The following is a 15,784-nucleotide window of genomic DNA, read 5'->3' as shown; positions in this document are numbered from 1 at the left end:
CCTTATGGGCTGATAAAATACTGTCCTAATACAAATATTGCCAATTAATGGTTGCATCCATCCTTATATTGGCAGAAAGTTTTGTGTTGAAGAAATGGAAAGTATAGACAGGAGTAGGAAAACCTTTTGGCAGTGATGGCTGGATAGAAATTCGAGCATAATTTTGACAGAATCTGCTAGCAGTGTCGTAACCCAGGTTATGTATTTATATGGGTTTTCTTATGAATGGATCAGCAATGTAAAAGCTGATTGACGGCTTCTTTTTTTTTTTTTACAGAAATCAATAGGTGTTTAGTAAAGAACTCCAATGTAATTGTGGGGCCAGAGCAATATTTTAAACATTCAAGTAGCTTTTACTGAGAATTAGTGTGACCTGTCTCTTCACATTTCCCAAAACACTGCTTTTAAACAACACAAGAACCCAGAGGAGCTGTAATCATATACTGTTCAGTTTTGATTGCATTCCTCAGGCTGTTAAGACAATAAACATGTTCTTACTTCACGTCTATATTTATGATCACGTTCTTTGTCGGGGTATTTTGTTGGTTTCTATGTGTGTATGTGTGTGTGCGTGCGTCTTATGATTTGTTTTTGTATGTCTGTGTGTGTTTCCACAGCTGGTCTGGACATTGGGCCCCTGGCAGACTGTTCCCCAATGGCGCTCCATTCTCAGGCTGGCCGGAGGACTCCTCGAACCCTCCCAGAGGAACACCTGGACGGCATTCTCAGCCCAGAGCTGGACAAGATGGTCACTGATGGTCAGTGAGGGAGACCGGACGTCCATGCACTTTCATTTGTCTTGCACTGTAAAAACTTCATACAGGATGAATAATGATTGATTTATTTTGTTGTTTCAGAATCAATCCTCAGCAAACTTTACAAAATTCCAGGTTTGTAATTTTAATCCTTTTTTTTGTTGCAAAAACTGTAAGCTTGGAACCATCATTGTCCTACATTTAATGTGACTGAATTCCCTATGCAGTGTTGTTATAGCACTTGGACCAATGTTCAGTGTTTTGCTAAATAATGTTTCACAGGTTAGTGAGATAAATGTCTTTTAGGCAAAAAAAAGCAAACAGATATCCAGTTATCTCTAATAATGGATACAGAATGAATACAATCTGACAATGCAGTTAATTATTTCTTACCCACCTTTACTCTTATCTTAATGCATATTATATGCAAACATAACATTGTATTGTTACAATCTGTTACAGAGCTGGAGGGCAAAGATGTGGAGGATCTCTTCACAGCAGTCCTTAGCCCCAGCACGAGCCAACCACCTCCACCACAGGTGCCTCACCCCCATGGTCCCCTCCCGGCCACACCTGGCACTAGTATGCCTCACACAAACACAGGTAAATCATTAAGCACCTCGTCGTTGTCAGGAGTAGCATTTGAATCTGTTGTTTTTGAAAATCTATGCATCTAATTCACCTCTTAAAACATTTGTGTAGGGAATCCTATGTTTCCAAGGATGCCAATGATCAATGGTATGATGGGACCAAACCAACGCTTTCCTACAAATCCAGGAGCAGGGCCCTGCATCCCAGAAGATTTCTCCCCCCTTAACCGTATGCCTTTCAATGACAATCCAAGGTAATGTACTGCTTCCTTCCTTTAAACAATTAAGTACGCCACAATTGATGAGTGTTGTAATTGATGAGTTGTTTCCCTTTGTTGTTACAGGGATAGAAAGTTTAATCAGATGCCTAGAGAGGAAGTTGGTCCATGGGCCTCCCCTACCCATGGCTCTGACCCTGCAACCCCTGGACCTCTACCTGAGGGGGAGACTGAAGCCATGTCAAATGCCCAAAGGAGTACACTCAAGTGGGAGAAGGAGGAGACCCTTGGAGAGCTAGCCACTGTAGCGCCTGTCTTATATACCAATGTCAATTTCCCCAACCTCAAAGAAGAATACCCAGGTTTGTGTGTGTATGTATATGTGTGTGTGTGTGTATGTGTGTGTGTGTGTGTGTGTGTGTGTGTGTGTGTGTATATGTATGTATATATATATATATATGTATGTATATATATATATATATATGTGTGTGTGTGTGTATGTATATATATATATATATATATATATATATATATATATATATATATATATATATATATATATATATATATATATATATATATATATATATATATATATATATATATATATATATATATATTTTAACACAGTTTTCCCCTTTGTCCGTGTTTTTTTTATTGTCATCATTGCTGTTAATTCTGCCTCTCAGTACAAAACATTACCTTGTATGTTCTGTGAGACTGTTGGCATGACTACTCCTCTTATTCTTTCAACAGACTGGTCTACAAGAGTAAAGCAAATTGCAAAACTTTGGAGGAAAGCTAGTTCACAAGACAGGGCCCCATATGTGGTAAGATCACTCACACTGTTGAATTTGCAGATTTTCTGCAACTATCTCAAACCATTAACACTTTGAACCATGCCAGACATCAATCTGTCACTGTTAGTTGCACTGACATATTAGTATGCAGAAGGCGGACTCCTTTATCGCATCTGGCCTCTTGCCTCTTGTCTCTTGCCAACGCAATTTGAAATCCGGCCATTCACAGATGAACTAATTAACATAGGAAGGCCTGCTCCATGTTAGAACTCACTTTGGTCTCAGTAATTAAGTTCACAAGAAGTAATTTTATCTGGAAGGCCAGAGTCTTGAATAAAAACAAATACCCTGCAGTTGTGATTGTAAGGGTAATTTATTACTGGTTACATGGTGGCAGTTCTCTTTCATGGCTTTTTCTTTTGATCTCCCACTTATCATGGCGCACATCCCAACTATTAAGATACCTGAGTTAAAGTAGCAGGATGACCTCCACCCTGAGCTCCATATACAGTACAAATAGGTCAAGTTACTAAGTGGTGTGAGTAAAATGGCAATCCAGTAGCAGGGATGGAGACTCCTCTCTCACTGTCACCACCAAGTGTCAATTCTTTGCCGATGAGGAGGGAACCTCCATTCATGTTTCTGGAATACAAACAAGATGGATATGGTCAGAGAGAGTATTTTCTTTTCTTTGTGCATGTTGTAGCTTTCCAACCCCCACTATTTTATGTACCAGCATAGCAATGTTAACAAACAACCAGCACTTTGGTGATTTCATATACCCTGTTTTGGGTTGTTTTTATTCGAGATGTTGGTGCTAATGCTAATTGGTCTTCAACCCATACCTCTTATCCATCGCACTGTTCTGAGCATAAAGTCTGCTATCGGGTAGTTAGATCAGTAGTTGATGTCATCTTTTGATTTGAACTTGCCTGCCAATACTGAAGCCTCCATATATCATAGTGAGATATTGAGAAAAAAACGCTATGAAAGAGAATTTAATGTTACATACACCGCAGTTTTTTGTAATAGTATGAGTGAAAATGATCAGTATCACACTTGTTTTTAGATAATTAGGGTGGCATAGGGAATCTTTTTTTAATCTTTTTTTATTTTTTTTTTTGCAATCTTGTTCTTATGAAGTATTTGATGTGTTTTTGTTTTGCGATTGTGATTGATTTGCTGTTTAGCAAAAGGCAAGAGATAACCGAGCAGCCCTGCGCATCAACAAAGTCCAGATGTCGAATGAGACGGTGAAGAGGCACCATCCACAGCAACAGCCCCCTGAGGTGTTTGATCCCAACATACCACTAGACACAGAACTGCTGTTTAAAGACCCTTTGAAACCAAAAGAGTCAGAGCATGAACAAGAGTGGAAGTTTAGACAGGTAAGAGTGTATGCAATGAAGTCAGGGAATGCAGCGGCAGGTCCACTTTATATTAAGACAGCTAAGAAGTGGTGGTTTAGTAAAGCTCCCCTAAACAACTGCACTATCCTCCACATTAACCCTGGTGACATTGGTGGTTAGTAGGTCCAGTTAATTTTTGGCATGAGACTGATATTTGCTGCATCCTTTTTTGATGTCTAACCCCACTTTTCACTGTGTCCTTCCAACAGCAAATGAGGCAGAAAAGCAAACAGCAAGCCAAAATTGAAGCCACTCAGAAATTGGAGCAAGTTAAGAATGAGCAACTCCAGCAACAGCAGCAGACCAACAGCCAGTTAGAGGGAGATGGCAACAACAGTGGAAACCAGAGCCCAGCCTCCCAGCCCAGCAATGGCAGCATGTCCCCCATGCAGCCACTCAATTCTAAAGATGGCTTTGCCAGGCCGCAGCTACCAGGGACGCCCACTTCAGGTCCCCCAGAGGATGTGTTCTTACGACCCCCACCTCCCCCTCCATCTGGCTCTTCCTCCCAACCTCAGTCCCCGCAGGTATTCTCACCCGGTTCCTCTGGCTCCAGACCCTCTTCCCCATGGGACCCATATGCCAAGATGGTTGGGACCCCAAGGCCGCCAACTCTCGGGCCAAATGCATGTCGCAGAATGCCTGTGGAATCTGGTAAATCCCCCACATCCTTGATGGAGCAGCAGGACAGAGGGAGGCCCTCTCCTGCTCATGAATCTTTTGGCTCTCCAACTTCCATGAGCAGTGACCCTTATGCCAAACCGCCTGACACCCCAAGGCCAACCGGGGAAATGGACCCTTTCCTGAAGCCCATGGGTCCCCCCAGGGCCAGTCAAGCTGCTCAGGGAAGGCCCCCAATGGGTTCTCCAGGCAGAGACCCATACTCCAGGCCCATGATAAGAAATGAGACCTATCAGCGCATGGCCCAGAACAGGATGATCTTGTCTGACCCTTACTCAAGGCCTTTACTAACGCCAATTCCTGGAAGTAATGAGTCCGGCTTGGTCCCTCTGTTCAAAACACCTATGCCCCCTCCTCAGGCTCAGGATCCCTTCAACCGACCAGGTCCACATCCTGGTGACAGGTTCTCCCAGAATCTGCAGAATGACCCCTATGCTCAGCCTCCGCATACCCCAAGGCCGTCTGGTAATGACAACTTCACCAGTCCTCCTAGAATGGGCCAGCATCACCCTCAGGGGCACTCATTTGCTCAGCCAGGGCCCATGGCTCAAATGTCTAGAAATCCGTATGCCCATGCACCTTCCACTCCAAGGCCTGACCACTTCACATATGACCCCTTTGCCCAACCCTCTGGTCCCAACAAGTTAGCTGCTGACCCTTTTTCTCAGTCAACAGGCAACCAACGATCCATCAATGAACTCGGTGGTCAACCTCGGCCATTTTTTGAGCCCTATGCCCGACCTCCTGGCACCCCACGTCCACATGACAACTATGGTCAGCCTTCAAACAACCTGAACCTATCCTCAGACCCTTATTCACAGGCTCCTTCTACTCCTCGCCCCAGTGGGATGAACCAGTTCACTCATCAGTCGCACCCTGGACAGAGGATGTCACCTTCCCACTCAATGGACCCTTATGCTCAGTCACCAGGTACTCCACGGCCCTCTGTTGTAGAGAGGTTTTCTAGCCAGAGGGGTCTAATAGAGCCATTTACAAGTACACCTGGGACATCAAGGCCAGGGAATAGTGACATGTTTTCCCAGCCTGGGGCCTCAAGACCAATGCTTAATGACCCGTACGCCCAGCCTCCAGGGACCCCACGGCCTGGTCCTGATGTGCTCAGCAGACAAGGGCCAAGGCTAGGACTAATGGGAAGCCAGGATCTTTTCTCCTCACCTCAAGGCAGACTTCATGAGCCCTTTTCTCATCCAGGCTCACAAACACCAAAACACCCTGGTGTTTCAGAAGATGGATTTACTCAGTCACCCTCCAGAAGACTCAGTCAGACACCCGGCCATGACCCATATGAGCAAGCCCCCATGACCCCTCGTCCACAGTCAATGGAGAAAATGGAAATGAAAGATCAATCATGTGTGGGTAACAATGGAACTATCCCTCAAGATCTAGGCCAACTTTCTAACAACCTACAAATGCCTTGTGGTCCCTCTGAGGCTCAGGGTGTGGCTCTTGCTGAGAGTGAGGAAAGACTCCGACAGGTACACGAATACTGGGGTTTATGTTCCATTATAAATCTCATCATTCATACATTAATTACTATCAACATTTTGTTTTTGCACTGGTATGTTGTTAATTTTAGTTGTTTACATTTCTTAACAAGGTTTTTAAAGGATTTATTTTAATTACATTTTTTAACAACCCTGGGTCGTATTTTGAGTTTGACCAGTTCAGTTATTGAGAGCTTTAGAGATATTTCTTGTCCAACATGGCAAGAACCACAAGCACACTAACCCCCCCCCCCCCCCCCACACTTAGCCATATTACTGTATGTAAACCATTTATTTGTAGGCAAAATCCTAATTGAGCACACCTAAAATATATATGTTGTAACATCATATCATCATATTCCTTAGAAGAACTGTGTGCGTGCACAGCTACCGATAGTAATTCAAAGTTGGACCAAGAACTCGGGACAATTACAACAGATAGATTTGGCAATCATTTTACATTTGTCTTCATTTTCTTTTCCAAGTAAATATAGTTATACTGGGGGTTTACAACCTGTTTGAATATCTAACCCTAACCATGGCTGTAACTTGGTTTGAACCTACACAAAACACACTTGATACAATATTCACCACTAACGAACAGTAGTTTGGAAAATGTATTTTTAACAAAAAGGGAATGATGGCCAACTTACAAGATTCAGTTTTTTCTCTTGTCTACCTAGAGAACTTGAGAACTTGTTTCCATGCAGTCAATCAAATCTTTGCATAAAGCAGTAATGTCACCTTTCTTTTAAAGGCAGACAGCAGTCTGCTAACAACACAATAACCACAGACTTTGAAGAACAACCCCATTAGCTTTCCTTCTAAAGTCTCCTTATCTAATTTATAGATATGAACACATGTCTTGTCCTGCACCATAGCTTGTCGAACAAAGAAACATTCATCTGGAAAAGGTGCTCTGCTAACATCAGTTTGCAAGGCTAATTGGCTATTTATCAACATCATATGCATATCTTGACTACATTTTATTGTATGTTCAGAACAGAACATGTGAAGTATAGGAAGTAAACACTTTTTTGCATTTGCAGAATTCAAAGAAGCAATCGCTGCCGATAGAAAAAAGGGACCTTTTGACTTTATTTGTTAGGGACAAGTACAGTGAAACATTGTCAGTTGCAGAGATAGTGTCCGATGTACTGTATACGTGTATATAGCTAAAGCTAATTTCAACACCAGTCTATTGATGGGAATTGATAGTTGAAGTAAGCATTAAAAGTACATATTACAGTTTAATCTTAAATCAGTGCATACAATATTTAACAACAAGAACCACCATCTATGACAACACACAAAAAAACAGAGAAATTAAACGAACAAAACGGAACGCAAAACATAGAGCATTTGCTTAAATACACAGAAAATTACTAGCTGGTGTGATGATTACAGTTCTGGCCAAGTTAATTTAATCTTCTTTTCTTTCTTTTCTTCGGGCAGTGTCATTTAGATGATCTCTTTTACAAGAGAGACTTGAGAACAAGAAACATAAACAAGATCACAACAGCAAAAGAGAAACACAACTACACAATAACAAGGAATTAAAAACAGTTAAAATAATCATGAAAAACATAAAATAATAAAGCTTTAAAATATCCCAGTGGAATGCACAACAATATTTTGAGGGCAGTTGGTAGTTCATTAAATTTAAAGGGTGAGTAGTACCTGTTTTAACCAGGATTTGACTGCTGTAGAACACATTTTGAAATCCTGAATCTGCTTTGAGCTGGCAGGTAGGGATTTCCAGAGGGTTGTGCATAGCTACACATACGCTGTGGAATTTAAGTAGGCCAAAATGAACTGACAATCTGTCTTAACAGCTAGATGTGCAGTATTATTGTAAGCTATACATGGCCCATTTACATTGTGTTTAAAATGGCTTTAATGTCTGTATGCTTATTGTGTTTTGTAGCGACAACGAATTAGAGAACTAATCCTCAAGCAGCAGCAACAGAGGAGTGCTATTCGACAGGAGAGGGGCCCTCAGGAGCCTGTTGGCAACATAACCCCGGGAACACCACGACCCTGGCCCCAGGAGGGCCATGGGCAACAGGGGGAAATGTTTAACCGGCCTCCTCCACCTTATCCTGGACAGGGACCCATGAGAGGGCCAATGCGGTTTCCTGGACCTTTTCCAGGCGATCAACGTGTCCCTTTCCCTAATGAGGGACAACTCCCCAGGGGCCCACATCCAGGAGATCCTAATTTGAGAAATCAGGGACCAAGGTTTGTATTATAATATTCTTTTTATTAAGCATTTTGTGTTTCAGGTATTCTGTAATCAATAACACAACACTGCACAAATCTAGGAATGCCATTCCCTCTCTTATTACATTTGTTTTTGTCGTATTTCAGGTTTGCATTTCCACCTGGGGTTCTAGGACCTCATGGGGCACAAGAGTTCTATCCCCGGGGGCAACACCCAATGCAGGATATCCCTCAAATGAGACGGACCATGTCTGCCGAAATGGCAAAGAGTATGGGAGGCAACCCTATGGGGCTTCCCCAGCACTTCCCACCACGTGGTATGCCAGTGCAGCAGCACAACATAATGGGCCAGCCTTTCATCGAGCTGCGACACAGAGCAATAGACAACAGGCCACGTATGCCATTTCCCCCTGGTGCTATGCAAGGAGGCAACATGGATCCCATGTTGCAGGGTCAAAGGCTACCAGGATTTCCAGGAGCACACGATTCCAGGTTCCCTTTAAGTCAGGGGCCGAGGATGGTAGACCCCATGGCCAGACACACTGGTCATGTACAGCTATCTGCCAGCATGGACAATCTTCATCAGCATGCCCAAATGTCAGGAAACCATGCACTCAAACAATCTCATATGATGAGATCCATGAGCCAGCCTGCTTCAAATGAGACCCAGAACATGGCAGCATCTATGATCCTTAATGCACACCCTACTGGGCATAGTGAGGCGCTCTCAGTGTCTGTGGAGGAGAAACTGGATGCAGAAGAATCAGCAGTCAAAGATCTTGAGGACGTGGAGGTGAAAGACTTGGTGGATGCTGACTTGGAAAACCTAAATTTGGATCCTGAAGATGGCAAAGACTTAGATCTAGAGACAAATGACCTACACCTTGATGACTTCTTAACATCTGGGAAATTTGACATCATTGCCTATACAGACCCTGACCTAGATGACATCAAGAAAGACCTGTTTAATGAGGAACTGGATCTCAGTGATCCTATGGATGATCATGCCGACACCACAGACATCCACAGAAACTCAAGCACAGGAAGTGAGGCGTCATCCAGTTCAGCATGTCTCCTGGCTAAGTCTGAGGCCTCAGGTGAGCAGTCTTCAGCTGAAGTCAAGCTGGAAGCTCCTGGGAGTCAGGACTCTGCTTCTTTGTCATTTGGGAAACAAATTAAAACCGAAGTCAAGGACTGTCAGAAACCCCCTGATGTGGCAGACCAGCAAGCCACTGGAAACACCTTAACCTCAAACCAGCAAGGAGTGCTCTCTGACTCCACCCCAGTCCTGTCTAGTTTACTCATTAAGCAGCAGCCAGAGGAGCAGTCATTAAATCCAATCATTGAATCTGTCAGTCAAGGAGGTAAACTCATGCCCCAGCTGAACCAAGTCACTGACACTCAGCATACCTCCGGACTTACATTATCCGACGCCACCACTGTAGAAGAAGCTGCTTTGGCTAGCTTTGGGGTGGACCAGAGCGGTCTGACCCCGGCCCAGCAGGCAGCATTGAACCAGGCGCTGAGTCTGCACGGACAGCTACACCGTCCTCTTCTGCTAGAGGAGCAGCCACTCCTATTGCAGGACCTCCTTGACCAGGAGAGGCAGGAGCAACAGCAACAGAGGCAGATGCAAGCCATGATACGACAGCGTTCCAGCGACTCCTTCTTCCCCAACATCGGTAAATTATTTAGGCCACAACATGTAGTTGTCGGTATAAGTTAATATTTGATATTACAATTATATTCTGAGAGCGCATTCTTTGTCATTTGCAGATTTTGATGCCATCACTGACCCGATCATGAAAGCTAAAATGGTCGCCCTAAAAGGCATCAACAAAGTCATGGTTCAGAACAACATGGGAATGACCCCAATGGTCATGAACAGGTAAAAAGCTCACTTTGTTTACCACAAGAATTTTCTTTAAATTTCTTTCTAGAGTAGAAAATATAATACTGGTAGTGGTAGTGTATATATAGTTTTGGTTTTAAAGCAACTATTTGAAGAATTGCTTCTTTGATTGATTGAATGACTAAATGGTGCATGGTTGTGGGTTTGCTCTATTACAGATTTCCTCCTGGTCCTGCAGCACCTTGTCCTGAAAGCACACCAGTTCCTCCACAAGTTGTTGGGCAGGTAATTGAATCATAATCTGCTTTGATTAAGGGTGGCAGCAGTTCATTCCTTAGGGACTTTGCTTGGTAACCGGAGGGTCGCCGGTTCAAGTCCCCACACGGACCAAGTACGGATTGTGGACAAATAGCTGGAAAAGTGCCAGTTCACCCCCAACTGCTCGGGGCGCCTAACCATGGCAGCCCCCTCTCTTTTACTGCATGTGTATAAGTCCTGCTTGTTCATGTGTGTGTATTTTGGACCTATGATGTGTAAAAAAAAATATAGATATATTTTAAATAATACTACAATTAAAATTACATTTCCCCTTGAGGGATTAATAAAGTACGTCTTCTTCTTCTTGATGTGTGACAAATATCTAAATGTATGATGACTTATTTGTCAACCTTGCTTTCAGGATGGCAAATTGACACAAGTAGCGAGACCGAATCCTCCAAACTTTGGACCAGGATTTGTCAGTAAGTTCTCTGAAAATGTATATGCATTTTCAACTTTATGGTCTGTCAGGCCTTGAAATAATGTTAAGATGTTTGTTTTTCATGCTGTCAAGATTGCTAACAAAAGAGCCTTTTTTCTTCTCTCAGACAATGCTCAGAGGGCTCAGTACGAGGAGTGGCTCCAGGAGACTCAGCAACTACTTCAAATGCAGCAGAAGTTTCTGGAAGAGAAGATTGGGGCTCACAGGAAGTCTAAGAAAGCCCTGTCTGCCAAGCAGAGAACAGCTAAGAAGGCAGGGAGAGAGTTCCCTGAGGAGGACACTGAACAGCTCAAACATGTCACAGAGCAGCAGGGTGTAGTGCAGAAACAATTGGAGCAGGTACATTCTATCTTAGCCCTCCTTTGCACAATGGCTGCCCTAAGCATTGTCCTTTCATTGGTCCTTTTGGAGCAAAATTTAATGTTTAAAAGTAGAGATTGGCAAATAACAGCCCATCGGCCAAATCTGGCCCTCCATCAGAAGTAGTTGCCCACATGCTTGGCATGCTTAGGACCGTGTTATGGACGATGTGTGGTGCTGAAATAAGGTCTAAGTAAATAACAGATGGAAAAAAAAATGTTTAATCGGAGACCTATATTATTTTCTAACCACAAGCTTATTTGCGATGACACAGTGGAATTGGTGTAAGGGTAAGATGAACACATATAAGATTTAAGAGAAAATATTTTTTATTACCTGCAATTCTTATTTTTACATTTTCGAGGTGTCGTCTTCGGCTGTATATTAACTATAGAGCAGATCTAATAAGTATTAAATATTAAAAAATAAGTCTAATTGATCGAACATATGTATGTACAAGGTTTGAACTTGAAGAGCTACATCTAACTATTTACTCTCCAAATAGATTAGAAAAAATAATATCTGAACAAACTGAAGAATTCAAAATGCACCTGTGCACCTGCTTTGACTCTCTAAAAGAACAGGGCTGACAAAATATTCTCCTAGCTGATTGTACTTTCTAACTCCTGCTTTTAAAGTGAAATTCTTCTTTAGTTACTGTTTGAAATTTAAAATCATTCATCTCCTCCCTTGGGTAAACCTGTGTCTACGTAAATTAGTTTTGTAAATGTGATTAAACGCCTTCAAAGCGATAAGTCATTTCTTTGTCAATTTCTTAGAGAACCTCAATAACATTTTTTTGTGAAATATGTTTTGTTTCAGATCCGCAAGCAGCAGAAGGAGCATGCTGAACTTATAGAGGAATACCGAGTGAAACAGCAGCAAAACAATATGACACCCATAATGCCTGGGATACACTCAATGCCAGGCCCTGCTGGCATGGTCCCCAGTGGACCACCAATTGTCCAACCCCCTATGAATCCTATAATGCAGATGCCGCTTCATCCTGGCCAGCCAAATCCTCCTCCATGTATGCCTAACCAACCACCTGGCTGGCATCCTGGCGCTCCCTTGCCCATGGCGGGACCGGGAATGCCACCTATAATGCCACCTATAATGCCCCCCCAGGTACCTGTGGGAAATCCAGGCCAACCTCATCAGATGCCAATGGGTAACATACCTCAACACTCACAAATGCCTGTGGATCCCCAGGCACCACCAGCTCCACCAGGTGGTGTAAAACCCATACAGTCAGGTGGTCTGAAGTTTGATGACAACAATCCATTCAGTGAAGGCTTCCAAGAGCGGGAGAGGAGGGAGAGGCTCAGGGAGCAGCAGGAGAGACAGCGGGTGCAGCTAATGCAGGAAGTTGAACGCCAGAGAGCCCTGAAACACCGTATGGAAATGGAGCAGCAAGGGATGATGGGGCCGGATAGAAACATGGCACCACTCGCTCAGATGCCATTTTTTAACGCAGAGCTGCCACAGGACTTCATGCAGCCTCAGAGGCCTCCTATGCAACAACAGCAACAACTTGCACCAATGTTCCCCCAGCAGCAGGGCATGCAGCCTGGAATGGGCTCACCACCTGGGACGTTTATGCAAGGTGAAAGGAGGGCCATGATGGGCAATGGAATGATGTCCCGTGACATGGGGCCTGGTTTTGGGCCTGATAATCTTGCCCTACAAGCACCTAATTTTCCCCAGGGTCAACCCAGACCTCGTCATTTCAGTGGACCAGGAATGATGCTTCAGATGCCAGGTGAGGGTCCACCATTTGGAGGCGACTCGTCGACACCTCTACCGTCTAACTTCCCGGGCTCAGGTCAGTCTCTAATCCAACTGTACTCCAACATCATCCCAGATGAGAAGGGCAAAAAGAAGAGGAACCGCAAAAAGAAGAAGGATGATGACGCAGATTCAGTCAAAACACCTTCAACGCCACACTCTGACCTCACAGCCCCTCTCACACCGTGTGTCTCGGACACCTCCTCAACTCCAACCAGAAACACTCATCTATTCGGTGACCAAGACATGTCAAGGTCACCCTTACTGGGATCTTCCACTCCGAGTCACTCAGAGCTGGAGAGGCAGCTTTCTGGAGGCCAATCTGGACACCCTGGTCTCTTATCAGACACAGCAAGAGCTCAGGAACATGACAGGATCCTTAATAACATAAAGCTGGAGCAGACCGATGCCAGTGAGTGTCATGGACCACGGGACGGACCCATCGGCTCAGGAATGAGCTCTGTGAAGGAGGAGGGTAATAAAGGGAGTGGGTCTCCCTTCCCTGCAGGACAAAGTCCAAACAAGGGGGAGGCTGGCAATGAACTACTGAAACACCTTCTGAAAGACAAGAGTACACCTCCATCTGGGTTTTCGCAGCAGAGGTCGGAGGAGAGCATGCGCTCAGAGGAGGAGGAGCTCGCAGACTGCAAAGCCCTGCTGAGGCAAAGCTCCATGGACAGCAATGGGGTCAGTTATTTTGTTATACAGTCATACAGTTAAAGCTCTGAAGGGGGTGATCAACATAGTGAGTCATAGACTGCCTAAGTGATTCAGATGGGAGGCGCGTCATAGTTGAATTGGTCTGAGTCAGAGCTGTCGGTTTTTTGAATGAGTCATAGTCCAGTGTTTGAAAAGCATCTAACTAGTAGCCATAATGCTATAATAAGTTTATTCATGCCTTTTTTTTTTTTAAAGCAAAAATCTTTTTCTCATCTTCAGGCGTACTCTGATGGCACCCCGGACTTTCCTGGACCCGTGCTCCCCGAACAGGAGAAGAAGAAAGGGAGGAACAAGAGGGCTCCGAAAGGAGGGGAGAAACCTGCCTCTCGCTACAAGAAGAGGAAGAAGGAAGGGGATGAGAGGCAACTAATGCACTCTGGGCCTGACACTGTAATGACCCAAATCAAACAGGTAAGATTGATTTTACCACGTCATAACCTGCTCTTCGTTAAATTGGTTGAAGCCGCACCGCACCGCTGCACGTCCTTGGGAATGACAGATTGTAGAAGGATTATAGCTTGAAATCTAAATGCTTTATTCCAAATTTTAAAGTATTAATTACTGCCAGAATAGAAAATGTTCTCCGAGTGCATAGGCACTAAATTCACATATTATAAGCATATTACTGTAATTAGGTGCATGTTGGATGACAGTTGCACACATGCTGTTATTATTGAGGAGAGTGGAAGGGGATTTGTGATTTCAAGTCCCTCATTGATTGAGGCTTATTGATTTAAACGTTATGAAGCTGACTCACTCATTAGACATGTAGTACATGCATCTTAGCAAAAGCAATTGAGCATGCAATGTGTTTGATTCTGCTCCCATTTACCTGCCTTGTTCTGTACAGCAAGGTTAATAACTGGACCAGAGATTAATAACTGGACCAGAGATTAGACTTTAAGGTTTCTTATTATTCTTCCCATATTCAATCCAAACTCGAGACTACATTCTCAGAGATTCCAGTTTAGGCAGGACTGGCTATATCTATAACCTTTCCTGGACATTTTACAGAACCATGTAATGGTGACATAACCCTACATAACAAACGCACAACTGGGGTTTAACGATAGAAGATTTTTACGGTACAATAACAGCCTCAAAAAATGTCACGTATTGCACAATTACTATCATTAATATCAGTTACAATGACCCCTAAAGGAATGAGAACAGAATAATAAACAAATATGAAAGAAATGGCATAGCTTAACATGTTGTATAACTAAAGTGTGTTGGTTTACATGTCAGCAGCACTATAAAGCATGTTAAATTAACGTCTAAAGGAAAATATATCAACAGCTGTGAGCCTTTAAAATAATTGATGTTTATATTAATAATATTTACAACGAACATATACTGTAGGTGCGTGACTGCTCCTGTCTGTACCTTAACTCAGTCTTTTATGTCAGTTTTTCTCAATACCATGGTATACCACTGCAACCCTACACACTGCTAATGCTTAACTTTACTTAAGGATTGCCTTGGTGGAAGGTTTTCTTTAGCCAAGATGAATGATGCTGGTTATACTACGTTGTTAAGTAATATAATGTATGCTAAGTTAGGTCTTGTTATATGTATACATTGTAATATTCAGTTTGGTGTTTTGTGCTAGAGTATCCATTGCACTTGCGCACTTGACTCTGATTTCACTCCTATCTGATTCCCCTGATCATGTTTTTGTCTCCTGACACAGCAGCTCTCCCTGCTGCCCCTCATGGAGCCACTGATTGGGGTCAACTTTGCCCATTTCACTCCCTACGGGAGCGGCCAGATCAATGGAGAGAACCTCCTCTCTGGTACCTTTGGCAGCGCCTCACTCGATGGAGTCTCTGACTATTACTCCCAACTGGCCTACAAGGTGAGATCTGCCTACCTTACCAAGTCGGAACTGGTTAAACAGAGTGATGTTGTGATGTTAAGTGTGTCTGCAGCATGCTGTGCTGACCACTGTATTGGTTCTGATTCCTACAGCAGAGTAACCTGAGCAATCCACCAACACCACCGGCGTCTCTTCCTCCCACCCCACCACCTGTGAACAGACAGAAAATGATCAATGGATTTGCCACGACAGAAGAGCTGGCCAGCAAAGCTGCTGCCATGGGTGAGCATGCACCCTTTTTTTA

General features: G+C 43.6%; 1 protein-coding gene across 2 annotated transcripts in view; it reads left to right on the top strand.

Moving 5' to 3' along the window:
• kmt2cb (lysine (K)-specific methyltransferase 2Cb) overlaps positions 1–15,784 on the top strand; it is a 61,882-nt gene that overhangs the window by 37,655 nt on the left and 8,443 nt on the right. For both annotated transcript variants that reach the window (XM_029452705.1, XM_029452704.1), the window contains exons 30-47: positions 618–758; positions 858–890; positions 1,218–1,358; positions 1,458–1,599; positions 1,690–1,925; positions 2,320–2,393; positions 3,554–3,751; positions 3,982–5,949; positions 7,886–8,199; positions 8,329–9,863; positions 9,958–10,069; positions 10,252–10,318; positions 10,713–10,773; positions 10,900–11,132; positions 11,976–13,628; positions 13,881–14,072; positions 15,355–15,519; positions 15,633–15,762. In XM_029452705.1, coding sequence (XP_029308565.1) covers positions 618–758; positions 858–890; positions 1,218–1,358; positions 1,458–1,599; positions 1,690–1,925; positions 2,320–2,393; positions 3,554–3,751; positions 3,982–5,949; positions 7,886–8,199; positions 8,329–9,863; positions 9,958–10,069; positions 10,252–10,318; positions 10,713–10,773; positions 10,900–11,132; positions 11,976–13,628; positions 13,881–14,072; positions 15,355–15,519; positions 15,633–15,762 — 7,395 coding nt within the window. The remainder of the gene's footprint in view (positions 1–617; positions 759–857; positions 891–1,217; positions 1,359–1,457; positions 1,600–1,689; positions 1,926–2,319; positions 2,394–3,553; positions 3,752–3,981; positions 5,950–7,885; positions 8,200–8,328; positions 9,864–9,957; positions 10,070–10,251; positions 10,319–10,712; positions 10,774–10,899; positions 11,133–11,975; positions 13,629–13,880; positions 14,073–15,354; positions 15,520–15,632; positions 15,763–15,784) is intronic.

Source organism: Cottoperca gobio, chromosome 17 (genome assembly GCF_900634415.1).
Source record: "Cottoperca gobio chromosome 17, fCotGob3.1, whole genome shotgun sequence".
NCBI classification, from domain to species: domain Eukaryota; kingdom Metazoa; phylum Chordata; class Actinopteri; order Perciformes; family Bovichtidae; genus Cottoperca; species Cottoperca gobio.
This window is presented reverse-complemented; position numbering and strand designations above follow the sequence as displayed.